Source organism: Panthera onca, chromosome C1 (assembly GCF_046562875.1).
Source record: "Panthera onca isolate mPanOnc1 chromosome C1, mPanOnc1 haplotype 2, whole genome shotgun sequence".
NCBI lineage: Eukaryota > Metazoa > Chordata > Mammalia > Carnivora > Felidae > Panthera > Panthera onca.
In genome coordinates this window covers 101,409,684-101,436,714 of record NC_138346.1, presented here as the reverse complement: position 1 = coordinate 101,436,714, position 27,031 = coordinate 101,409,684, and the positions used below count along the sequence as shown (strand labels likewise).

Genomic DNA, 27,031 nt, shown 5'->3' with positions numbered 1-27,031 from the left:
AGTAAAATGAAATATTAGTGATACAATGTAGGTGATAAGGTGTGGGTAGTGTTGTACCACACTTTTCGATTTTGCCAGTTTGCTTGAATTTTTTCAAGATAAAGTGTTAGCAAAAAGCAGACACAGGTCCTGATTAGGCAATTAAAAAAGAAGAAATACAAATGGCTAAAAAGGATATGGAAACGTGTTCTAACTCACTGGTAAGTAAAGAAATACAAGTTGTTACACATTCAACATTAGAGACATTGAGACATACAAGATGGACTGGGCTCTCACCTGCACCAACCCCCCCCCCCACCTCAGCCCCCCCCCAGCCCCCCCCCTCCCCGTGGGCTCAGCCCTGCAGGTACAGCAGCGGGAAGCCACCCTTGTCCTGGGCGAGGGGGGGTGGGCTGCCTGGCCCATGCCCACCTGCAGGATGAAACCCCCGTTAAGGCTGTAGCGTGGAGGGTAGAACAGGGATGGCCATATGGAGTCACAAACATTAAGTTTCTGGAAACATTAGGTTTCTGGGTTGGGCTTTTACCAAAGCAGTGGGGCAGGCCCAGAACCTGGAGGCTCCTGAGGAGGAGGGGGGCTCCTTGAATCAGGAACCCAAAGTCTTCTCCCAGATCCTCCCCGAGGCAATGGGACTACAGTCCTGATGATGTGTGTATCTTCCTCCTCTCAGTGTGCTAACATCCATAGACAAGGGGCAGCTGCCGCGGGGCCGGGGGGAGCACTGTGGGCACAGGACAGCCTTTGCTTGGGCCCTCCCTGGGCTCATTCCAGGGGTGCTCTGACTCAACGATGCCACCTCGGCTGACTCACAGTGTGCAAAAAAACTGGTCTCTTCTCCAGGCCGCGCTGGCCCGAGAGGATTGAGCACACATTCTTACCCAGATACATTTAGTTTCATTAAGACAACATAAATCTAAATATATTCACCAATATTTTGATGGCTTTCCCTTCCAAGTTCATCTGAAACTTATAATTATTTATTTATTTTGAGAGAGACAGAGACAGTGCGAGCAGGGAAGGGGCAGAGAGAGGGAGAGAGAAGCCCGTGCTGTCAGCGCAGAGCCTGATGTGGAGCTCGAACCCAGGCACTGTGAGATCATGAGCTGAACAGAAATCGAGTCAGATGCTCAACGGACTGAGCCACCCGGGCGCCCCATAAAATTGATAATTTTTAAACATATATCCAGTCCATGGAGGGCTCAAACAGGATAAGAAGAGAGGAGTGAATTGCTCTGTTTGAGCTGGGGACGTTCACTTTCTCCTGCTCTTGGACATTGGTGCTCCTGGTCCTGGGCCTTCAGTCCTGGACTGGGACAGACACCACTGGATCTGTCCCCAGGTTCTCAGACCTCAGGGACTGGACTGAGTTGTGCCACAGGCTTTCCTGGTTTTTCCAGTTTGCAGATAGTGTATCATGGGACTTCTCAGCTTCCATCATCAGGTGAGCCAATTTCTGTAATAAATCTCTCTCTAGATAGGTAGGTAGAGTGATATATAGAGATCTGTCTGTCTCAGTCCGGCAATTCTACTCCTACATATATTCCCAGGAGAAACGAAAACATATGTCCACACAAAAGCTTGTTCAAATGTCCATAGCAGCATTATTTATAATCATCAAAATATGGAAACCCAAATGTCCACCAATGGAGAACTGGAAAAATAAAATGTGATGTTCACACCATGGGCTATTATTTGTTCATAAAAAGGAATGAAGTCCTGGGGCGCCCGGGTGGCTCAGTCGGTTGGGCGTCCGACTTGGGCTCAGGTCATGTTCTCACGGTCTGTGAGTTTGAGCCCCGCGTCGGGCTCTGTGCTGACAGCTCGGAGCCTGGAGCCTGCTTCGGATTCTGTGTCTCCCCCTCTCTCTCTCCCCCTCACCTGCTCATGCTCTGTCTCTCTCTGTCTCTCAAAAATAAATAAACATTAAAAAAAATTTAAAAAAAAAAGGAATGAAGTCCTGATTCGTGTCACATGGGTGAACCCTGAAAACATGCAAAGTGAGAGAAGCCAGACACAAAGGGCCTCATCTTGTATGATTTCTCTTTTATGGAAGGTCCAGAATAGGCAAATCTATAAAAACAATGCAGATAGTGGTTGCCAGGGCGCAGGGCAGGGGGACACGGGGAGCGCCTACTAATAGGTACAGAGTTTCCTTGAGGCGGTGGAAATGTTCTCGTATTGATTGTGGCGGTGGCACAACTGTGTGTGAAGAAAACACACAGTTTTCTGGAGTATGTGAATTGTATGGCATGGGAGTTACAGAACAACACAGCTCAGAAAGGCTACCAGAGAGTTCAGAGAGTTGACTCCTCCAGCCCCTTAGACCACATGGCGGCACTTTGTCCCCAGTCACCAGAGAGTGGGAAAAGCCTGCTGTCCCCTTGGGTATGTTGGGGACTCTCCGGTTCTCAGGTCCATCAAGCTGCCGCATTTCCTCTGGCACTTCGCCGGTAACAAGCAGTCGCGTGGCCGTTCGGTGCCTTGTCCCACCCACTTGGATTTTGGGGACACCCGTCACCTGCTTTTGTTGTAATTACTGTCTTTGGCTTCTTGGTTTTGCCCTCTAGGTACTCAGCTTTTATGTGGGGTTCAGAAAAATCCAGAAGTTATCCTGGTGTCACTGCCACCATCTTCCCAGAATTTCTGTAGGAGGCCTTTGCAAAACACGTCGTTTTTGGTATGAATTTCAAGTATCTCCCTGCCTTCCTGTTTCCATTTGTCTTTTGTCACTTGAGCTTCTGGGATGAGCGGCTTGGAGGTGAAGCGCTGGGGGGCAGTTGGGGGGCAGTTGGGGGTTGTGGAAGCTACTGGGAGTTGGAGATGCCACACCACAGGCTCCCTGAATAATCACCCAGGGAATTCATCCATCCCGTCTCCTGCCCCGAGTTAGCAGCCTCCAGGCTTGGAGGGGATCAGACTTCCTCAGGCTATTAGTATTTCAATAGTGCAATTCGGTTCACCTACTGCTCAGAAAGTATTGCTATGGAAACCTTTTCAGGCATGTTTAGCAGGTCTTTAGAGGTGAAGAGAAAGAAGAGGGACAAAAAGCAGAGTCCTCCCTCCAGCCACTCAATCCATTTTAAGTCCCCCAGAGCTAAGGGGAAAAACACGTAGAGGGATGTTCTTTCCATTGCAGATGAGAAAGGGCTAACCCAAGTGGATTTGTCAGAGGACAATTCTCTAAGGCAGCAGATGGTGGTGAATTTGATTCCTTGCCACACTGGTTTGTGGAATAGTCTGTAATGAGACTGTTAAATGTCTAATTTGGGGTCAACACATAGCTTGTCTCACACCGTCTTCAGTTCCTGTGGAGTCCTATTAATATTCAAACCCCAGTTTTTATAGCTGTGGAACACGGTCCCAAGGCTGAATGCAGCTACTCTTCCAAATGGCTGCCAAGAATCCTGAGCAAGGTGCACACGTACAAAATGTCCTCCACTGGCAATAAGGGGAAGATGGTCCAGAGAACGAAGTTGAGGCCGCCACTTTGTGGTTTCTGATCTTTTATCTTCCTCGATCAAAGCTGCCCTGGTAGCTGTAAGGACTAGTGTCCTTGCCTCGCACGGCCAGCTGTTAGGACTCAGGTTCTCAGGTACTGACCGTCCCTACCCTGTGCTTCGAGGACACCGGTGTTCCCTCTCCTGCGGGAGGAGAAGCCCGGGTCAGCCAGCCTAGGAGCCAAGTGAGTGGTCCAGTGCCCCTGGCTTCAGGGTGAGTGGGAGAACACTCTATAGTACAACAGAGACCCTGCTGGAAGTAGAGGTGGCCAGGCCATTGACTAAAGAAGCTATTAGGGACCACAGGGGCGCCAGGGTGGCTCAGTTGGTTAGACCCACTTCAGCTCAGGTCATGATCTCGTGGTTTGTGGGTTCCAAGCCCTGTGTTGGGCCCCGTGCTGACAGCTCAGAGCCTGGAGTCTGCTTCAGATTCTGTGTCTCCCTCTGTCCCTCCCCCATCGGTGTTCTTTCAAAAATAAACATTAATTTTTTTTTTTTTTTTAAATAAGCAGCTAATAGTGACTCTCTCCTGAACTTCCTTTTCCTTTGTAACATGGGGATGATACCTGTCCTTCCCAGGGCTGCCAGAAGGCAGGTGTAAAGGTGAAGTATATGGAGAGCTAAGTCAGAGGCTGGCCTTCCCAGGGGTCAGACCTGTAGCTCAAGTGTCCTAAGCACATGCTTGGAGGATGACAGAACCTACCAAGTGCTTGTCCCCTCTTCCCTATGCTGTCCCCTTTCCTGTAGCTGGAGAGGAGCCCCCTGCAGCCCTCCTCTACCACAAGACAGAGTCCAATCAACCCCCTGCCCCAAGATCCTATGCAGAAGTGCAGGGGGAGTGTGACACCCCTGTGGCAGCCGCTGTCCCTTTCAGCCCTGGCTAAGGGCCCTCTGCTGGGGAGCTTGGGGAATCAGAAACAGGGAGACCCTCAGAGTTGATTGGCCTAAAGACACTGAGCCCATGACATTCTGATGGTGGCAAGAGGATGTGAGAGAGCAGGTAAGTTCTAGAGAACATTTTTTTTTTTTTTTTAATCACTGTCTGTCCCCTTTCTTGATGTTCTCGGAAGTGGTTACCAATAGCTGTCATTTCCTTTTTTTTTTTTTTTTTTATGTTTATTTATTATTGAGAGACAGAGAGACACAGAGTGTGAGCAGGGGACGGGCAGAGAGAGAGGGAGACACAGAACTCGAAGTAGGCTCCAGGCTCCGAGCTGTCAGAACAGAGCCCAGCGTGGGGCTTGAACCCACAAACTGCGAGATCATGACCTGAGCTAAAGTCAGACGCTCAATCGACTGAGCCACCCAGGCGCTCCACCAATAGCTGTCATTTCTAACGGCGGACTGCTCCATTCTGTGCTAAGTACTTCTCAGGCATGACTGCGTTTACTCCCGTCGACTCCACCGCTTCCTTCTACAGCTGAGGAAACTGAGGCACAGAGAGGGAAGTCCACTTCTTCAAGGCCTCACAGTAAGTGGCGGGACGGAGATTCCCACCAAGTTCTGCCTCACTCCAGAAACTGCAGCCCTGGGCCCTCCAAAGCCCGTCAGCCTCCCCCTCCCCGGTGCGTATTTATTCCCCACTAGGCTGAGCAGTGCTGGAGGCACCGCTTCTTCCTGCTTCCCAAACCTCCAGCTCCAGACCCGCTCTTCTGTGATCTGTACCTCGAGGTGGTGAGCTGGCCGCTTGTTCTTCCTTTCACACATCCTTCCTTTCATGTTTCCAGTCCTGGCCTTGCTCTAAACCCACCACTTCCCCTGTGCTGTGGGGCAGGGCAGCTCCGGGCAAGGGAGGCATGAAGGATGCAAGCAGCCTAGACAGCCTACCTACAGAGGGAGACGGAAACCAAGTCAGAGCATCGCTACATGTCAGAGGGGCCTTGGGTTCTCAAATAGGAGCAACAAAGAGCTACTCTGAAAGCGAAAAGGAATTAATTGAAACAACGGCAACCACAGAGGACTAGAGAACTAGGTTTGGAAAACCAGAGCTGGTCACGCCTCTGCTCCCAACACAGCAGCCTCCGGAAGCGGGATCAGGAAGACGCCACTTGTAGTGTTAGTCCCTGACTCCGAGTCTAGGGCAGGATACCTGATCTGTCAAACCTGGGTTCCAGGCCGGTCCTGGCTGCAGCGGAGGCTTTTCTGATGGGGAGTGGGTTGAAGGCCCAGCAGGGGTAACACGGCACCGTCTCCAAGCACAGGAAGGTTAGACGCCAGGCGGCACCTCCAACAAAAAACGTCCACTAGTCTCGCCCAGTTAAAATGTTCGCATTCCCCCTTAAATTACAGATGAGGATGCCGAGTCCTGGACAAAGTGGCCAAGGCAAATCAATTTCACCTCCTGTGCCAACACCAATCAACGGCATTCCAACTGAATGGAGTGCCGTTGGGGGATCTGGAGGCTTTGGCTGGAAGGAGGGGAGCCATGGTTGTTATGCTGACCTACAGCGAGAGCCTTTTCCCACATAAGCCATTCAAACTCATGGCTGCTTGCTCTGGAAAGCCCGAGTCTATGTGTCTCCTCTGGGCCACCCAGTTCGTGCAGGACTAAACATGTTAACACCATTTCCTGTATTGGGCATTCTCCCTTTGCAAGATGAGAACGTTAAAAGGTTTAGTAAGAGGCTGTAGGTGTATGGATGTCCCCAAACCTACTGGTGGCATGAAACCCATCCAGAGGTTCTTCTGCCCCACCGAAGGCCTAAGTCACAATCTCCTAGAAACGAGGGATGAAAATCTTACATCTTGGTGTTTCTTAAGAAGCCAATCTTAAGTCAAACCAGTATTTGGGAACTCCAGTTCCCGAAGAGAGGCCTACCTTCTACAGGCAGAGAAGGTTCCATCACCTTCCCACCAGCTAATGTCTACCAGAATCCAAGGATCTTTCAGCCTCAGAAACGGTTGGAATCTCTATCGGCATCCATCACACAACTTAGACAATATTGCAATTGTCACCTCTTTACCTTCTCTATACCGTAACCAGGTTCATAAGAACTCATCCTGTCCACGAGCACCTAGCAGGCTTTCAATTCATGACAACCTAGGATTATCCAAAGACACAATTACTGCCTCCACTAACACCCAGTACAAAACAGAGTAGCCTTGAAAATGGCTTTCATCTGTTTGACAGTTGCCTTAGGAAAGTGCTGCAGAAGAGGAATGCTTTCCAAAACCTGGGTCAGATCATAATTCCAAGGCACTGGGCTGCCAGAAATCCTGCCTGTATTTTGCCAGAAGGCTCAAGCTGGCTCAGGGTTTTTGGAGTCCCTGTACCCGATGCTATGGAACGGCAAACCTTTCCTGTGGGACGCGCTCGACAGACAGCTAACAGGAAAAGAGCTTTGCAGCAAACATTCTCCTACGCTCTTCTGTGAGCTCATTCAATTCTCATCACCTTATGTTGTTCTGTTACCTCCTTTTACACATGTAACAGACCTAGAAAGGAGGCACAGCTGGAATCTGAATCCAGGCACTCATTTTTAAGCACTACATATTTTTCAATAGACAAGATCCTCTTTGGGTATTTTGAATTTGGCTTTATTTACACCAACATGGGCAGTTAAGACAAAGACTTAGATAAGGAATGGCGTATGATCCCTGGAAGCCCAAAGGACCCAGAGATTTCTATTTGCACGAGTGATCTGCTTGGCTCCCTGCCCATGCATGCTGCCTGCCCTTCCTGGCTGAAGCCACTTAATCCCATTTGTCATGTTACCGGCCCCACACATGCCCCCAGCAGCTGCGTTCTCAGCACATAAGCCGAAGGATCCCTTCCTCTCGTGCACATGAGCCCTGCACACGGTACTGCTCTGACCTCCTATCGGATTCTAACCACTGGCTCTCTCACATCTGAATCCCCGCCAGGCTGGTCAGGACTGGCTGTCTGGAGGCCCCTTCTCTGGCCCATGCTGCCAGCAGATCCTCCTGACTCAGCAAGTACCCGAAATGAGCCATTCCCATAGAAGGAACAATCTTTCCACCTTCTGTTTATGTACTGATCTCACGAGATCTCTGTAGACTGACTTCTACTCATAATGGAGGTCAACCACAGCACAACATATGGGCACAAGACCTCTGTGACCAGCAGGTACCTACAACCTTGGTGTAGGTAGACCGAACGAGAGTTAACAAAATGTAGTATAAAGGAAATACAAAAGTGACATAATTATTTAATGACACAGGAAAATAGCATGTTATGAAAAAAGCCGGTTCCAAGTTGGGGATAGAGGATGACTTCACTTCTGATAAAAAAATGTAAAAAGCGTGTATACAAAACACTGGATGAGTACGTACTAAAATACTGACAGTATTTACTCCTGCTCTGGATTAAATACTCTTCCCTTTGTTTTTGTGTATTTTCTGAGACACGACTATGTCTGAAATAAAAAAGAAAAACAAGTTACCAGATGTCTTAGAGGAACAGTTATTAAAAACCAGGAGTCCAGCGGTCAAGGCCTGAACCCCAGGGCAGCTTGAGCCATGGGGCCAAGGGGCCAGGGGTCGGGTCCAGATGCAGAATATCACTCTTCTTTTTTACTCCTGGGATGCTATTTTTATCAGGCTGTTTCTTCCACATTTGACGCTCTCAATGTGCTTATTTTATTAGGAGCCTATCACTATTACCTGGCGTAACAGCAAAATGACGCTAAGCAACTTTAGTTTCAAATTGATAAAAATCTAATAACCATTTTTATAGTTACAAGATGCACTGGAAATAAGACATAGGAAACACGCTGGAAATCAAGAGCTCTCGTAACAAAACCCCCGCCAGACTAAACCCGTCTCTGTGGCTCTGACCTCTGTTCATGTCCAATTTTCATCACAAATCTGTGTTTTGTGGATCCGAAAGGGGCTATTTTTCTCAACAAGATGCTCTCTCTGCCTCCCTGATACTCTGCAGAGTCGGAAGGGCTCACCAAAATCCAAACCACCTGAAGCAGAGCCAAGTGAGGTCTATCACCACTCTGCCTTTTCGAAAAGGTTTTTGCTAAGTTATCAAATGGAGAATAGAAGAGTATTACACCTATACTGGTGTAAATGAGGCTCAAAGATCTGATTCCCTCTGCTCCCAACAAATGTTGGGAGGGCTGAGGGTGCTTTATTCAAACAACGTCAAATAACCCAAACTTCTCACTCTTGAAAAAAAGAAGGGGAACAGCCACAGTTTTAAAATCTGGCCTATTTAAAAATCAATGCCACCTCTGACCTAAGGTGCTTCCTAGCCACAGCAGCATTTTCAGGGGAGGTCAAGAACTACAGTTAAGGTCCAAGAAACAACCCAAAACAAACCCAGGTAAGTGGAGACAATTTTCTGCCTCACTACCACCAGCACCTGTTCAGAGTATCAGGTCACTGCCTTTTACAGCAGGTTGGTACAAAATCCGTGCCGTGAAAATCCTCAGCCACCCAGAGGAAAAGGTACAAAAGGAATTATATTAAAACAATGACAAACTTGGAGGAAAAAGAATTAAAATATTCCATCCAAAAGATCCTTTGTTTTGCCCTTGAGCAACCTAAAAAAATGAACTGTGTTTTATATCCCCAAGTAAGAGAGGTATTTCCTGGAAGCGATCAGTGCCCAGCGCTTGTAGCCCAAGTCCATGTATACTCCTGTTCCATCAGTCCCAATCCTGAAGCCACAAAAATTCCTCTGTTAGAGAAAGGGAAAAATCCGTATCAGGACGAAGCTACTGAGGAAGAGAGGAAGGCGGGTCTTCAGTGGGAGAACTGCCTGCTGTCAGATGACTTCCTGCTGATGTGTTTGAAGATTCTGGACTTCTCCACCTTCCTGGCTTTCTGGTAGCCGAATCCGCCGCCTCCACCTCTCTTCTTCAGCTTGCCGTCATTGCTGTTCACGTCTAAAGGCGGATGTTAAGGAAATCAAGCAACATGCAGATAATGAACTCCCACCTAACATCCACACAGAGAACGAACCAGTGTGTCCACCGCTCCTCTGCTGCCACACCCCCTCCCTGCACCATGAAAATGTCAACATAAGCCTATGTGACATTTCCAGGAAGTCTGGAATGGCCCCTTGGTGTGGCCTAAAATTAGCAGCTATGACTTTTAGGCCTAAGGTAATGGTCCTGTTAACTGTGTTCTCCACACAATGAAACCGAAGACAATTACTTATAAGGAGTCCAGAGGTAAATTAGCAAGTTTACACACCACCCTCCGTGTCAAAACAAATGACTTTCACCTCTGTTCTGACTGCATTCAGGAATGTTATAGTGACTGAAGGAGTCCTTCCTTCCACATGATTCAGCAAGCATTCATCACGACGGACGTTCACGCACTGCCTACGATGAGGCCGGTGACCCCAAATCTTGTTGCCTCGGGAGTCCGTGCCAGAGCGTTAGCTGGCCTCACTCTAGCTGGTTGTTTCCTCTGCGGAAAACGCGATCAACCTCACAGAAGCAACTGGAGGGGTTTCCTTTGCCTTTTACCCTGAGTAGCACTTAGATTTTATTTTCTTTTGCTAATCTTGCAACTTCCTTGTATGAAATCCTTCAATGGCTCTAAGCGGATAAAAACTCTGAGGTCTCATCTCCTATCTTCAGCTCCAGGACATGCTGGTCTCCACAGACCTCAGATCTCATACAGGGAAGCCTCATAACCACCCAAGCCCTGCAATTTTACCCCTCTGCATTTCTCTCTGGCCTTCACTGTTGGCCAGTTAAACTCCTTTGTTTTTAACAGGCCAAATCACAAGCTGTCTTGTTTTTGCAATCCCCACTGTGACAACTAATCCCGGCCTACTTTGTGCTAGCCCTGACAAGCAGTGACCAGAATGCATTCCCGGGCTTCCAGACCTCAGGCGGAGCACATACCAAACCAAGTGCTAAGCCCGAATGCCCCTGTCAACCTTCTGTCCCTTAGTTCCTGGATGAATTCCTAACAACAAAGGATACTCAGATCAACGAAAGGAGGCACCTTGAAACCAAAGGACAGAGCAACTTGAGGCAAATTTAAGTTATTAACGTTAAAGATCTGTTTCAGAGAATGAGAATCATATGCTCGAATGTAGGACTTATATGCTTCCTGGGCTGACTTATGAAGGAAGTAGTTCTTTTCAATCAATTTTTCAAGCTGAAAAAAGAGACATCAGTGTCAGTAATAATACAAAAGCAGACTTCCTATATATTATTAGAACAAAACCACCCTATAAAAAAACACATGTTCCAAAACATCTGCTCCAAGTTTCGTTAATATGTGCAAAACCAGGATGGGGGAAGAATAATGTCCAAGTTCTTGTAAGGTATGAACTGGAATGAGGCAGGGAACCCTGGAATGTGGTAACCAGCACAGCAAGAACCCTAGAAGAACACAGTTCAAACCACTGGTTTTATGGAAAGGGGAGACTCAGAGGACAACTACCAATGAAATACTATAAAGGCAGTGCCCCGGATAAGGCTACCTCTTACCCACAAAACAGAAACAAAACACAAAGCGTACCTGAGACTGAATGTCAGAAATCTTGGACCAGGAAAACTCAAATTCACTTAATGGAACCTAGAAAACAAAAGCATGAAGATCAGTCAACCAGGGTAGATCAACGTTGAGACTTTCAGATGAACGAGCAGTGCCAAGTGTCCCACGAAGAGCCGGGAAAAGCCGGAGCCGATGCAGCTGAGGAGGAACTGAAGAGAAGGACAGACAACCAGGCCTGTGCAGCTCCCTCACCACAGCTGCTCCTCTGGTCTCCCGAAGCCAATGGGAAAGTCTTATCTTCCCTCTGCTAACTTCACAAGAACTGGGCTGGGGAACCTTCCTGAAAAAAAGTCAAGGAACTGGACAGGGACAGTGGATCCATGAAGCCCTTTTCTACATAAGGATCTCTGGATGCCCCATGAGGCAGCCCGATGCTTCCAGTCAAAAGGACCGCTGGCTCCTCCCTCCGTGTCGGGAGAGCTGTCCTGGCCGCAAGCTGTCCTTTGTGATGGCCGGAGGTCGTGATGACCACAAACTCCTACAGGAAGGATCTCTCACCAGCCGTCACTTACCAGATAACTGCAAAAATGGCAGACCTCCAAGAGGGCTAGAAAAATAGCTGCCCCGGTCCCACCCCGAGCCTGCAATCTTGCAGGGAGCACAGGTAAAGGATAAAACAGCTGGATGAGCACAGGTGCTATGGAACATGAACGCCAGGAGATCAGGGACGGCTTCCCAGAAGACAGCACAGCTCGCTGAAACCAGAGGCATTCTAGAGATCCAGGCAGACAGCATTCCAGAGAAAAGGTGCAAGGGCCATTTCTGGAAACTGCACGTACGTGCAGGGTAGAGGAACATCCACCTGGCAGGACTGTGCCAAGTGGGGGCCAAATGTCAGGAGAAGGCCTGACTGGTGTGCACAAGACTGAGCAAAAAGGAGGCCATTCGGGATCCTAACGAATTCAGCTTTGGTGGATGGAATGAGGCCAGAGCCAGATTAGGGTGTGTTGCGGCTCACGGTGACTGGACACTGTATAGCGAAAATAAAAACCGCTTTCCAAAGCAGAAGGAAGAAAGGCAACCAGCAGCAGCCACGACGGAGGGAGGGGAAGAAGGACAGTGGGTTTAGGGTTGAAGCTGTTGTTTTAGTGGGAGATCGGAGATGGTCACAGGAGAGACTGGAGGTAAAACAGAGTCGATGAATAGAAGACAGAAGGAGGAGGAAGAGGCAAGAGTGAATGGAGTCTGGGTGAAAACGACGCTACAGCAGGGCGGCAGGTGGAGGCAATAGGTGTGACGCGGCTCAGAAGGGGCAGAGGTTTCAAACAGGGCTCTAGGCAAAGGGAGGCGCCAGGAGACACGACAAGCACAGTGGATCAACAGAGGCCCAGGGCTGTGCCTGTTTCAGGCCAGCCCCGCATCACGGTCACCTGTCCAACCGCTCTAACTGTTCCCACAGCAGCAGTGACTCCTGACACCTCAGACCCATCCAGAAATGGTGCTTAAGGCCATGGGCACTGGCACACAGCTCCTACCAAGAGGGATCTGTTCCCAGCTTAAGATTTTCCAAACTGGTATCTTTACCTTGGATTGCCTCAAGTAACGAAGGAAACCCAATTCTTCAGGGCGCAAAATGAGCAAGGCCTGCCCTCTTCCGTTCAGGCCTCTGGCTGTTCTTCCCACACGATGAATATATTCCTGTGGTGGAGAGAGAAGAACCTGAATTAATACACCAACTTCCACGGAACCTGTTTTTCCAGGACCCGCACGTGGAGGACAGAAGCATGTCAGCACATCTGGATGAAAAGGTGCTCCTCCCCCGGGACCGTGCCGCACGCCCCTTCCCCATGTCCCCAGCTTCCGCATGCACCATCACCAGAGCGCTAACAGGGCAATGCCCGAGGCCGACACTCACTGGTCACTGGACATGATATTCACATTAACTCTATGATCTAAGAAAAAAATGACTATTTTAATTTTTTCAAAATACTTATTTTTGAGAGAGACAGAGCGTGAGCAGGGGAGGGGCAGAGAGAGAGGGAGACACAGAATCCGAAACAGGCTCCAAGACTGTCAGCACAGAGCCTGACGCGGGGCTTGAACTCACGAGCAGCGAGATCATGACCTGAGCCAAAGTCAGACCCTTGACCAACTGAGCCACCCAGGTGTCCCCAAAAATGACTATTAATACTAAGTGTGCTTCATCTTCAAAATAACTTTTTCAACATGTTTTGATGCTACGTGACGATGTACGTAATCTCTTGTTGAAAGTATTTAATAAAACTTAATACATAAGCTACAAAACCTTCTCTATTTGTGGAAGCAATTTTATTTCCTTCTAAAACCAGTTACTGCTCTTAACAGACCATTTCAAGTACATGAATTCCTGACTTCAGTCTCACTGAGGCCTCTCAAATCTTGCACATCCACTTTGGGTCAGCAAAAGCCCTAACCACCATCAGCACCAGAGAAATACTATAGTCAGTATACAATAAAAATAAAACATGCCTTGAGGGGCGCCTCAGTGGCTCAGTCAGTTAGGTGGCCCACTCTTGGTTTCAGCTCAGGTCATCATCTCACGGTTTGTGAGTCTGAGCTGAGTTGGGCTCCACACCCACAGTGCACACCCTGCTTGCAACTTTTCTCGTGTGCGTGCTCTCTCTCTAAATGAATAAATTTTTAAAAACACGTGACTGGAGTAACTAAGGGGTAAACCTTTGAATATGAAATAGTTATTTCTCAGGGAAACTGGGATGTTTATTCTTTAATGTACAGCCATTGTGGAGAAGCTCTGAGGATGCCAGTTACCTTGGGGTCATCTGGAGGGTCATATTGCACAATCCAGTCGACTTCAGGGATATCCAGCCCTCTGGCCGCCACATCTGTACACAACAATATCCCTGAATCTGCATTGCAGAACTGGAAGAACGTGGTTGTACGCTTATTCTGCTTCTGCCTTCCCTAGAATCGAATCAAAACATCCATTAGAGCTGGAAACTTGAGGTCATTTCTGGGAGATCTGGAGGTACAACCCCCAAGCTGTGGAACTATTAACCTACATTTCACTTTCACTCTCTGGCCTGTATCCTATTTCCCTAAGTGGATGGTATCTCTTACCCCTCTGTGGTCCTCACCCCTCTACACCCAGCAAAGCTCCCTCCACGTGGGATCGTTCCAGATTTAGAAAGAGCGATACTGCAAACCCCACAATCCATATAACTTGGTAAGTGCAACTGTGCTAAATAAACTCATGATAATCACTTACATGAATGGCCAAGACAGGCAAATCGATGTAGTTCAGCAACTCGTAGTGGTATTTCACGGACATACAGGATGAAAAGAAGACCATCAGTTTCTTCTTCCGGTTCTTCTTAAGGAATGTAAACAGGAGGAGGAATCTCTTTTCGGAGGGACAAACAACATATCCCTAGAAGTGGTCCAAGTGAACAGGTAAAAATATTCAGACGCTTGCGGCTTTATGAACCAATACGATTTGAGGGAGAGCACATATACGCATCACATACTGCACCGTCCTGCCTTACCCACAGCAATTACTATCTCCATTACAACAGAGCATTCCTAAAATGAGACTAATTTTAGTTCTTTTGGCTCCTTTTACTGGGTGCAATCACTAGATACTAAATGCTTCTCATATCTCTGAGATTGCAGACTTCTGCTTACCAACAGTTTGTGTAATCATGATACGGTAACATCTCTGCTCATTGGGAACCCTCAGAGCATATCAATGCTTCATTTTTAAAAAGGTCCTTAAAAGCAAGATCTCAAATAACCATAGCCTAAGTGCACTGTCCTAAACAAAATAACAAGGCTGACTGAACGTATTTCTTAAAATACACAGCCAACGAAAAGACCTTAAGCTAGATTATTTGAAATATTTTATTCATCAAATGACTCAATCTTAAGGTTCTTTTTTTACTGAAAATTTTTTTTTTACTATTTATTTTTGAGACAGAGACAAAGCATGAGTGGGGGAGGGGCAGAGAGAGAGAGAGAGGGAGAGAGTCACAGAATCCGAAGCAGGCTCCAGGCTCTGAGCTGTCAGCACAGAGCCCGACGTGGGGCTCGAACTCACGGACTGTGAGATCATGACCTGAGCCGAAGTCAGACGCTTAACCAACTGAGCCATCCAAGTGCCTCTTTATTAAAAATTTTTAATGTTTATTTATTTTTGCGAGACAGATACAGAGCGCAAGAGGAGGAGGGCAGAGAGAGAGGGAGACACAGAATCCGGAGCAGGCTCCAGGCTCCATGCTGTCAGCACACAGCCAATGCGGGGCTCAAACTCATGAACTGCAAGACCATGACCCGAGCCGAAGTTGGTGGCTTTATAGAGTGAGCTGCCCAGGTGCCCCTAAGGTTCTATTTTTAATCCACCTCGTTTGGATCTGTCACCTCACTTCCAATTTTTCACAGCAGGGCTCCTGAAACCAGCCTCTCCATCTGCGAAGTCACCTTGCATCTTAGAGCAAAGTATTAAATGACAATGACTTTTTTTTAACTGCATGTGCAACTGGTGGTGATTAATGTCTCCCATGTGGCAGGCAATATTTAAGAGACAGAATAAAGAGAGCTGACCATGTTATTCAGAGTTTAAGATACTTGATAGATACCAGGAGAGGCAGCAATCCAATACCCAAGTTTACTATATTTGAAGTAAAAGTTCATTAATCCATCTGCTTTTGGGATGATCCTCCAAACAATTACAAGGGCACAGAGATGAGCCGTAAATGTAAGATGTAGACAAAAAGTACCTGCTCAAGACCATCCACTGTTGCATTAGCTTTATCATCATCAACACCAACGTACAATGGCTCCTTTTTCAGAGAAATCCTTGCCAAGTCTTCAACTTTTCGAGTTTGTGTGGCGGAAAAGAGCATGGTCTGCCTGCGAGCTGAAACAGATACACATAAATAACCCAAAGGTTTCAGGGAATTTTTAGAACTGCCTCACAACTAGAAATGCTGAGGAGAACTATCAGGAATGGGACATGTGGCATCACTACAGATGTTAAGGGAATATCACGAACAACTGTATGTCCATGAATTTGACAACTTAGATAAAATGGAGAAATGGCTAAAGCTCACTTGAAAAGAAACAGAAAACCTATATAGTTTTGAAGTACCTATTACAGACATCACAGCCAAAATCATCACATAAAGGAAACTCTAGCCCCAAGTATCAGGTGAATACTATCAAACATTTAAGGAAAAAATATTACCAATTCCTCCCAATCAATCTCTCCAGGACTTGAAGAGTTTTTACTTCCCAATTCATTCTTTGAAGCCAGCCATTACCCTGATACCAAACCCAATAATGATTCGTGAGCACAGATGCAAAATTTCTGAATACAATTTTAGCAAAGATGAATGCAGCATATAAAATGTAGCATCACGACCAAGTGGTGATTACTCCAGGAATGCAGGGTTAGCTTCATGTTTAAAAAATACCAATACAATTTACTTTATTAACAAATTTAAAGAAAAAACATCTAATCATTTTATTATTTTTTTTAACGTTTATTTTTCAGAGAGAGAGAGAGACAGAAAGAGAGAGAGACACACAATGCGAGTGGGGGAGAAGCAGAGGGGGAGGGAGACACAATGCAAAGCAGGCTCCAGGCTCTGAGTCTGACACAGGGCTCGAACTCACAAACCATGAGATCATGACCTGAGCTGAAGTCGGTGCTCAACCGACTGAGCCACCCAGGCGCCCCAACATTTGATCATTTTGATAGCCACGGTAAAAGCATTTGATAAAATTTAACATCTGTTTTTTTAACTTTATAAAAAATTTATTTTGAGGGAGAGAGAAAGCATAGCTGGGGAGGGGCAGAGAGAAGGAGAGACAATCCCAAGCAGGTTCCATGCCATCAGCGTAGAACCTGATGCAGGTCTCGAACTCAGACTGTGAGATCATGACCTGAGCTGAGATCAAGAGTCAGATGCTTAACCATGTGCCACCCAGGCGTACCACTAACATCTATTTCTTATGGTGATGTTACTGTTCTGTTTTATGCTGTTACTGCAATTTCATTTTCAATGGTTTGGAAGCCATTTTTGTGACGAAAAAATGCTCATACTGTACATTATCTGCAGCATGCCATTCTGGATTAATAAAAGTAATTTAGCATGTGCAGATAAACAGAAAAAAATCTCAGCAAACCAGGTACAGAAGCAATCATCTTCATCCTCCATCTGGTAAAGGGTATCTACAAAAAAATCTACAGCTAACATCATACTTAACGGTCAAAGACTGAATGCTTTCTTCTCTATGATCAAGAGTAAGACAAAAGATGTCTACTCTTGCCACTTCTACTCAGTACCGTATTGGAGGTTCTAGCCAGTGCAATCAGGTGAGAAAAAAAAACTAAGAATTTTATTTACTTTTCAATTTATAGAGGGTACAATTGCTTATGTAGAAAATTTAGTGGGTAGCTTCATCTGGAGGGTCATAATGAACAATCCAATTGAATATAGTTAATTACTTTGCGAGATACAGGACCAATACACAAAAATCAACTGCATTTGTGTATACAAGCCATGAACAAGTTCAAGTTGAAATTTTAATGAAATACTCAGGGGTAAATCTAATAAAAGACGTGAAAAAAATCTATGCACTGGAAACTCAAACACTGTTGAGAGAAAATAAGGAGCAAATAAATGCAGGCAAACCTTATTAATGGGTTGAATGATTTAACAGTCTTCTACCAATGATCTGTATTTGGTACAGTATCAACCATGATCCCAGAGGTTTATGGGGTAGAAGTGGACAGACTGATTCTAAAATTTATACAGAAATGCAAAGGGGAGAATAGCCAAAAACAATTTTGAAAAAGAATGGAGTTGGGGTTAATACTACCTAGTTTCAAGACTTATTAGAGAACACGGAACCCACCTATTGATGATGGGAATGTAAAATGGTACAAGCTAAACACGCACCAGCCACCCCGCTCCCAGGGGTGTGGTGTACTCATTTGATGGAATGCATCTCAAGAATACAAGAAAGTACTGCCACATGCAACAGCTTGGATGAATCACAAAAGAAACCGGACAAAAGAGTTTTACCGTATGATTCCATTCATAACTCTCTAGAAAATGCAAACTGATCTATAGTGACAAAAAGCAGATCAATGGTCACCTGGCAGAGAAGTGTGTGAGCAGCTGTTGGAAGCGGTGAGGGCGTTCCTTCTGAAGGGGGGAGGGAGGGATTATTACTAAGGCACACAGAGGACTTTTGTCCGTTATGGAGATGTTCACTGTATCGATTGTGGTGATGGTTTCATAGGTGTAAACATGTCAAAACTCACCAAACTGAATCCTTAAAATATGTACAGACTGTACCAATTATACTTCAATAAAGCATTAAAAAACAAACCGCGATAAATGGAATCACGGCCTTATTACAGATATAAGAAGTTTTAAATGTTACAAATACTATAACCGAGGTATGTGACACGTTTGTGGCTACCTGGGAGATGTTCGGTTGGGTGAGAAAAAGAGATGGGGTGGTGGGGGCAAACGGGAGTGAGAAATACCTCAGAACTGTCTAACTTACGTTATAATCTCTAAAATGGCAAAACCACCGTATTAAGTTACTGCTAAGTCTGATGCTTGTCCCGCAAACTACCTCTCCTCAGCACAACTACTGCACTTGGCTGTATTAAAATTCTGGCATTAGGAGGAACCCTCTCTTGCTCCCAACAACCACTTTGCAAACCCTCGCAGATATTACTGACTTACTTGGCAGAAGTTTAATAATTTGTTTTAATTCCTCTTCAAACCCAACATCCAAGATCCGATCAGCCTCATCAATAACCAGACACTGGAGATTTTTATACATAAACCCTGGGGTGTTCTACCAAGACAAAGGCAAAGAAAAACGCGTTAGCCGTGAGGTTTATGTTTCACACAAGACAATGAGACAGGCGCCTCATCATAGTGTTGTCTCACCTGCATATGGTCCAGGAGACGGCCTGGTGTGGCCACAATGATGTTGATCCCATTACCAAGTTTCTGTGCTTCAGCGGATCTGTTGCTGCCACCCATTATCAATCCGTATGTGTGAACGTGGTGCGTCATCAGCTCTTTGAGAACGCCAAAAGTCTGCATGGCTAGTTCCCTAGTAGGTGAGAGAATAAGAACGCCTGTTCCTAAAAAGCAAAAAACCATATACGGTAAAAGTCGTACTGGAGGTACTGCCAGTAGTCAGTAACAATTATGATAAACTTCCAGTTAGATATTGGCAAAAACGATCAGATCAGAGACTCACCATTCCTAGGCATGAACTTTAACTTAACAATGAGTTCAACTGCAGGAATGAGAAATGCCAGAGTTTTACCACTGCCTGTTTTTGCAGCTGCTAGAAGATCCCTAAATATTAAAAACGGAAAGGAAGAGAGAGATATTTAGTCTCCCTATTGAATACCTACCACATACCATCACATTTTAGGCATTAAAGCTAGAACGTGAATAAGAAAAATAAAGTCCCTAGTTTCTTTATCACCAAAATCAATCACAAGTTAAATACCTGGGAAATAAGAATTGTGCTATAAAACAGAAATGAACTCTTTTTTTTTCTCAAACACCAGTAACTTAGACTTTAATGAAGCGTGGATTATCAACCCAACACAGTGCAAAATCCACAGAACATACTGGCATTTTCTTTCTAAACTACTAGCACTAAAATAGACAGCAACGCCCAAACATCAATCAACGTTAATCATACCTGCCTTCCAGAAGTGGTCGGATACTTTTATGCTGAATTTCAGTCATGTTTGTAAAACCCATTTCTTTTATTGCCCTCAGAGTGTTCTCACTGACAAGATCAGTAAGAGAAGCAAATGAAGTGTCCTCAAAAGCTCCTAAGCAAAAGATATCTTATCATTAGTAAATTTATCTTTTTAAGTAGTTAGTAGTGCTACAGTTACGTAATCAGTTTTGCTGTTTGAAGACATTTCTGGGTGGGAATCAAGCTTGGAAGAGCTTCTTCTAGTGAAAAAGACTAAACCCCAACCACTGCTATGTAATACTAAGACAAAGACCCTTACTTTTGAAGTTTCTCCACTGCTGATGGCTGTGTGAAATCCAGAACCCACATCCTAACAACAGTAAAAGATGGAGGGGGGATGTAACTGAGGCACTTGTATGAAACGCTAATGCCAAGGATGGCGGTGGTTCAGAGGGAAATGAAATGTTTAAACAATCTGAAATAAAACGTGAAGGCATCCAGCATAACAAAAATGGAGTGGAAAGTCAATCAAAAGAGCTGTTAATCTCATTCCAGAAGGACAACTGAGAAGGTCAGCTGTAGCCACACACCATTTAGACTGAACCCACATGCCGAATGTGCAGTGGTGCTTCAGCAGGGGAAGGCATCAAAATCACCTGGAGTGCTCCCACCCCATACGTGCCCCTGCTTGTTAGCCAGGTGCTGTTCAACCCTGCCACTGCTGACATTTTGGGCTGAGTAACACTTTGTCCCGAGGGGCTGTCCTCTGCATTACTGGATGTTCTGCAGCCTCCCTGACCTCTAGCCACTAAATGCCAGTAGCCTGTCTCCAGTTCTGAAAACCAAATGTGTTGATAGTCAACCTTGACGGTGTGCCTGGGACGGAGGAGGTTTATGGGATGCAGGACCTCGAATGCTACAACTGGTCAAGTTCTGGGTAAACCGGCACGGCCTGGTCACTGCCCTGGTTGAGAACCACTGCCATCATCTTTGCAATTTTGATTAAGCCAGCCTGGGGTTAGGCTTCAACATTTTAACAACTGAAAAACCCAAACCAAACAACTCAAGTAACCCCTAGACACTTCTGGTTTGGAGCAAGCAATTCTAGTCTCAACTCTCGACCTTCTAAAGAAAACAGAGGCCAGAGGACATTATGCTGGCAAAAGGCCGACAATAACACGACTCTCACCCTTCCTTATTTGTAACTGGGCAGGTAGCAAACCTCTGATCGCCAGACTTCTGGGCCAATGGCTTTCCTACTGCAAAATGGAATGAGCTTTAGAAAACAACAAACCAGGGGTGCCTGGGTGGTTCAGTCAGTTAAGCATGTGACTTCGGCTCAGGTCATGATCTCACGGTCCAGGAGTTCGAGTCCCGCCCCGGGGCTCTGTGCTAACAGCTCAGAGCCTCAAGCCTGCTTCGTATTCTGTGTCTCCCTCTCTCTCTCTCTCTGCCCCTCCTCTGGTTGCACTCTGTCTCTCTCTCTCAAAAATAAATAAAACCTTAAAAAAAACAAAAAAAAAAAACAAAAAAAACCCAAAGGAACAAAAAACCCCAGAAGCTGTTTCTGTGCACATCAAAATATTTAGTGTCAGGAATGCAAGTAAACGAAGAACTAAGGCGCACAGTGTGCAAGATAAAGCAGTAGCTGGCTGACAAGTATTTCTTGTCAATACTCTTTTTCTAGGTAAATTAAAAGTCGCAACTGAAATTTCAAATGCTCTAATTCAGAAAGGCATGGCATTTTTCAGGGCTCTCTGGACATCTGTGAAGTTACCTGTCAGTCCCAGGGGTAGGCTGGGTACCTCAGCGTCTTCTTCCTGATCATCCGGCTTCTCCACATGGTTTTCTGTCTCTTCAGGCGCTTGTACATCTTCCTCAGACTCCCCCTTGTCTTCCGTTTTTGCTTTTTTGGTATCTTTGGTTATAAAGGATACCCCCCCCCCCCCGAATTTTTGTTAAAATAAAAATAGCAAATAGGATCACAAAATAAAAAGACATGTAATGCAAAGAGACATGTTCTTGAAAGCTTAATACATTTCCAGTTTTAATTCGCTAAGAATGTCTCTCCTTCATGATTTTCTTTGATTTAAAAACACAGGGGGACAATGCAGATTTTCCAACAAAACTATTTTTTAGGCTGGGGCGCCTGGGTGGCTCAGTCGGTTGAGCGTCCAACTTTGGCTCAGGCCATGATCTTGCGGTTCATGGGTTTGAGCTCCAAGTCAGTCTCTGTGCTGACAGCTCAGAGCCTGGAACCTGCTTCAGATTCTGTGTCTCCTCTATCTACACTTCCCACTTGTGTTCTGTCTCTGTCTCTCAAAAATAAATAAATGTAAAAAAATAAAATAAATAAAAAAACAAAAAACCCCCCACTATTTTTTAGGCCTATTACAGCACCTTAAATGACCAAGACATTTTTGACAAGTTGAACAACTCAAGTATATTAATCACATCAAGTTCCATGTATTTCACTGAGGGAAATAAGGGCTGTGATTAAGGTTTCATTATTTCAAACGCTTTTAAAAGCCCTTATTTCTCCTTATGCCATTAAACAGAAATCTTCTATAAAAGCTAACTTTGGCTTAAAGACGAGCAGAAACCCCAAAGGCTCTTCAGGTTACTACAGAGAGTGCAGAGCAAGAACAATCCACTTAGTTGGGGGACAGAAACTGGCAGCTCCTTGAAATGAAGTGGCCAAGGGAAGAAGGGTTAAAGCCTACTGGCATTTCACTTCTACGTACACCTTTCATATAGGGTCCCCAACTACCCCTCCAGACTTACCCCCCATCACACTCTTCAATGGTCCACTCTGGGTCAAGTGGGTTAACTACCATGCTGGGCTTTTACAAATGTACGGTAGCTAGTTATGCTAGTTAGAACAGAATTGACCTGGACCAGAACTCAGGACGTTTTGTGGTCCAGGACTGGCCTCTTCCTTGCACCTGACCACCACCCTTCTGGGAAACGGTCAACCCATGGGCAGTGTGAGGACAGGTACGCCATGTCTGGAAAACCACACAACTCCTTTCTAAAGGAGTTCTTCTTTTTAACATTTATTCATTTTTTAACATTTCTTCTTCTTTTTAACATTTATTCATTTTTGAGACACAGAATGTGACCATGGGAGGGGCAGGGAGAGGGAGGGAGAGAGAGAGAGAGAGAGAGAGAGAGAGAGAGAGAGACAGACAGACAGACACACAGATTCTGAAGCAGGCTCCAGGCTCTGAGCTGTCAGCCCAGAGCCTGTGTGGGGCTTGAACCCACAAACCGTGAGATCGTGACCTGAGGTAAAGTTGGATGCTTCACCAATCGAGCCACCCAGGCATCCCTGCTCTTGTCACCTTTAAATAAGACACTTGTCTGATGCTGTATGTAATTCCAAATTTTATTTTTGGTAACTGTTTTAAGAATTTTTATTCACAAACTCATTTTTAAAACAATGTTAACGTTTACTTATTTTTTGGGGGAGAGAGAAAGAGAGAGAGAGAGGGAGACACAGAATCTGAAGCAGGCTCCAAGCTCTGAGCTGTCAGCACAGAGTCCGATGCAGGGCTCGAACCTACAAACTGTGAGATCATGACCTGAGCTCAAGTTGGACGCTTAACCGACTGAGCCACCGAAGTGCCCCTATAAAGCTCCTTTCTAAAGCTCCTTTACTTCAGGGACGTCTGGGTGGCTCAGTCGGTTAAATGTCTGACTCTTGATTTTGGCTCTGGTCATGATCTCATGGTTTGTGAGATCAAGCCCTGCATTGACAGCAATGAGGGTGCTTGGGATTCTCTCTCTGCACTCCTTCACTCATCACACTCTCTCTTTCTCTCTCTCAAAATAAATAAATAAACTTAAAAAAATAAATGAAACCTTTATTTCAGTTAAGATAGATGAACAGAATATTCTAACCCAGTGCTGACAAAACTTTTTCTATAAAGACCCAGAGAGTAAAGATTTTAGGTTTTGCATGCCCTATGGTTTCGGTCACCATAGAAACGAAGTAAACAAATGGGAATGGCAATGTTCCAATAAAACTTTATTTCCAAAAGTAGGCAGAAGGCTGAATAGCTTTCTGACACCTGTTATAGTCTCCCTTGAAATCTCTGCTTGCTCATATCTCAATTAAAATGCCTATTCTTCAGGGTGCCTGGGTGGCTCAGTCGGTTAAGCATCTGACTTCGGCTCAGGTCATGATCCCATGGGTTATGAGTTTCAGCCTCGAGCTGGGCTCCTGCTTCAGATTCTGTGTCTCTGACTCTCTTTCCCTCTCCTGTTCATGCTGTCTCTCTCTCAAAAATAAACGTTAAAAAAAAAAAAAAAACAAAAAAACCAAAAAAAAACCTATTCTTCATGTAAGCTTATTCAAATATAATCACCTTCCAAGAGAAATTGGCCTCCCCTTTGTCCTGGCCATTCCACTCACTTCGAAATTAACGTGCCATTTATACAGAAGTTACCTGCTGGTTTGATACATTCTGCATATCCAAAACGTCAGTAAGTCTCCTTTCAAGAGGAGGAATTTATGATAGAAAAAAAACTGACAAAAAAATTCTTCTTATTTTAAAAGAATCATTAGTGCAAAGTCCATTGACAATAAAGGCCCAAGAAGATAGTGTGTACTAAGCCCAGATTTCTTAGTGTAATTCCACAATCCTGTTTGCAGATAGGTAATAAACCTAAAATACCATGCCCTAATATGGTCTGTTTAAAAGCCCAGCCAACTGTCAAAATGAGCAAGTTTCTAGAATTCAAGGAAGGCTTGTATTTAATTAAGCGTGAGGTTTTCTTCAGTGGTAAGGGAATGTAAAAGCACACCACTTTCCAGTATCTCAATAAAAATAAAAATGTCATCCCCCGCACACTATTTCCTTTTGCTACCAGGTTAGCTTCTGGTATGCTAGTGAGTATAGGGATTCTTGCATGGGGTAGGAATATAGTAATAATAACAGAACAAAGGTACAATGGTGACCGTGCAAACTATATGGATGCCTGAAATTCAAAGAAACTGAAGTACTCACCAGGCCCAGCATCACCCACTGTTTTCCTCTTTTTCTTCTTCTTTTTCTTTTTTGATTCTGAATTGGGAGGCTGTGTGGCTGCTTCTCCATTGATTATTACGGTAGATTTCTTTTTTTTTTTTTTTTTAACTTGCACGTTTTCCACTGTTTCTTTAGCCATCTCTCCATTCCGGGCTTCTGACAAGTCCACATTCACAGACCGTTTTAGAGATTTTTTAACCTTCCCACTTCCCACAGTTTCCTCAGACAGTTTCTCATAGGCTCCATTCTGCGTTTCTGAGAGGCTCACATCAGAGGCCCCTGTTTAAAAAGGGGAGGTTTCCTTAAAAATGTTGGAATCGTAAATAAGAAACCCCACGGTGTCCATGACTGAAATGGTTTAGCTTTCATTTCCCTTTCGCGTACACTATTAAAACCACTTATAATTTATGGCGTTCTATAATAGGACAATTTCCTTTAATGCAAAATGCTGGAAAAGGGAAAGCTACGTTGATTTCTTAACTTCAAAAAAACCCCACATCTCTGTCCTTAAGGAGTTAAGAATCTAGGACAGCAAAACTTCAATGAGGTTAAAGATTTAAATGGATGGGGTTAGCAACTGTAGTTACAAACACACGTTTTAACGTCAGATAAATATATGGCTAATGGATGTACCAGAAAACACTAACAGCTATTCACACAACTACTGCTTCTCATATAACTTTAAAACATTCAACTTTAACTCCTAGGTAGCAGTGAATTGAAAATTCTGTTAATACGACCACTTACTTATCATATATAAATGCCTGGGGATGCCTTTTAAAAAGTTTCCCTGTTTACATACAATAAAAAAATAACATGGCCTTTTATACTTTGTTACCTTTAAATACCAAGAAACAGTAGAGCTGTATTATTCTGTATGAATCAGAAACACAAGGGAACTTCAAACCATGATTTCTAAAACCCACAAACCTGTCCTCTTCTACTCTCTGCTGAAATCCAGAGTAAGGAACCGCCCCCTGGGATCGATAGGTTATACAGGATCCAACATTGCCCTGGGGGTGGGGGGAGTTGATAAGTTATATATGATCCAAAAAACGTTACTCTAACTTCAAGATTTGTGGTTCAATGTTAGGAACTTAGGCCTGCAAATGAAGAGGGGAAGAAAGGTAACAGCCTTTTCAGGCAAGTCTTTACTAAGGATGCAAATACCCGGCAGCGCTTCAGAAATTCACAACCTAAAGTTAGGACAACCACTGGACACGTGCAGACGCACTTCTAGAGCTGCAAACAGGATATGCTCCAGGAGTCGGGAGTGGAGGTGGGTGGGAGAAGGCAATGTTATCAGGAAAGCTGTGATAAGACACTGACCTTGTTTTGAAGCGTTGCAGGCAGTAAACAGATGTGGAAGGAAGGTGCGTGGAGATGAGAAAGTTTCAGGAGTCTGATTCGAAATGGAGGCGGGGGGGAGGTTGGGGATGAGGTGGGAGGCGAAGGTGGGGAGGGAGTCGGAATGAGGGAGATGTAAAACAAGCTGGTTTAGCAGGACGCCCGGCTGGAGGCCTGTGAAGGAACTCAGGCGGCCTGCTCCTGCTCTGACTCTGTAAGGAAACCCTGAAGCTCAGAAAGATCCGGGGCAGATCCAGGGCACGGGATGAGCGGCACCCGCGCGGGACCAACTGGAGACCTCGCCAGGCTGCCTTTCCCTCTCGACAAGCACACGTGCTCGGGGGAGGCGGCCGCTCCACCTCCGGGCCGCAGGGGTTCTCAGGTGTGGGCCCCCGCAGCAACCGCGCCCCCTGCCCCCAGTCCCCGCGCATCTCACCCTGGAGCTTTAAGTTTCGCTGGCGCAATTTGAGGTTCCGTTTATCGATCTTCTTGCGCAGGAGTTTCATGGGTAGATGCGACATATTGTCGGCGAAGCGACTCCACTGCAACGCCACAGCTCGGCTACCCGGGTTGACGTTACTTCCTCCCCGGTAGCACGTGTGCACCTCGGCGGACCGGAAATACGCCACTGGGAACCCTTGAACACTGTAGAGCGGAAAAAAAAAATGCATCTGGGGAGGAAGTGCTTCCGGCGCGTATGCAACCGGGAGCCAAGGGCAGCTCTCTGCAGCGCCCTCTGGAGGAGCGGAGGTCCATCCCAGGTTCATGTTGTGTCTGATGACAGAGCATTTTAGGGCCGTTGCGGGTCCTGGGAGCGTGAGCTTCCACAAAGGATACTGAAGAAACAAGGACGAGCAGAGGGCCTTCTTGAGTCTCCAATTTTGGGTGCTTGTGCTCTTTGTATCCTGGAATATTTGGAAAATTGAATAAAATCTAAATACATAAATTTCATCCATACGTTGTGAAAGAAGTTTC

The 27,031-nt window shown here is 45.5% G+C and overlaps 1 protein-coding gene across 1 annotated transcript; it reads right to left on the bottom strand.

Annotated features, from left to right (window-relative positions):
* Positions 1-7,646: 7,646 nt before the first annotated feature.
* On the bottom strand, positions 7,647-26,675 carry DDX18 (DEAD-box helicase 18). Its single transcript, XM_060625763.3, has 14 exons — positions 26,493-26,675; positions 24,689-24,988; positions 21,454-21,594; positions 19,674-19,809; positions 19,218-19,318; positions 18,899-19,098; positions 18,689-18,803; positions 15,701-15,840; positions 14,194-14,355; positions 13,737-13,889; positions 12,513-12,626; positions 10,953-11,009; positions 10,409-10,586; positions 7,647-9,355 (listed from the first exon to the last, which is right to left on the bottom strand). Exons 1-14 carry the CDS (start codon positions 26,575-26,577, stop codon positions 9,213-9,215), a joined length of 2,025 nt encoding a protein of 674 aa, XP_060481746.1. The 5' UTR covers positions 26,578-26,675; the 3' UTR covers positions 7,647-9,212.
* Between the last annotated feature and the right edge of the window lie 356 nt (positions 26,676-27,031).

What these genes read in the sequence shown, in the direction of transcription:
- DDX18 (XM_060625763.3), bottom strand. Translation starts at nt 26,577, where the DNA reads ATGTCGCATCTACCCATGAAACTCCTGCGCAAGAAGATCGATAAACGG. An exon ending in CCTACCCCTGGGACTGACAG is followed by an intron (nt 19,810 to 21,453) that starts GTAACTTCACAG and finishes TCTTTTGCTTAG; the next exon opens with GAGCTTTTGAGGACACTTCA. An exon ending in CAGTGGATGGTCTTGAGCAG is followed by an intron (nt 14,356 to 15,700) that starts GTACTTTTTGTC and finishes GACCACTTCTAG; the next exon opens with GGATATGTTGTTTGTCCCTC.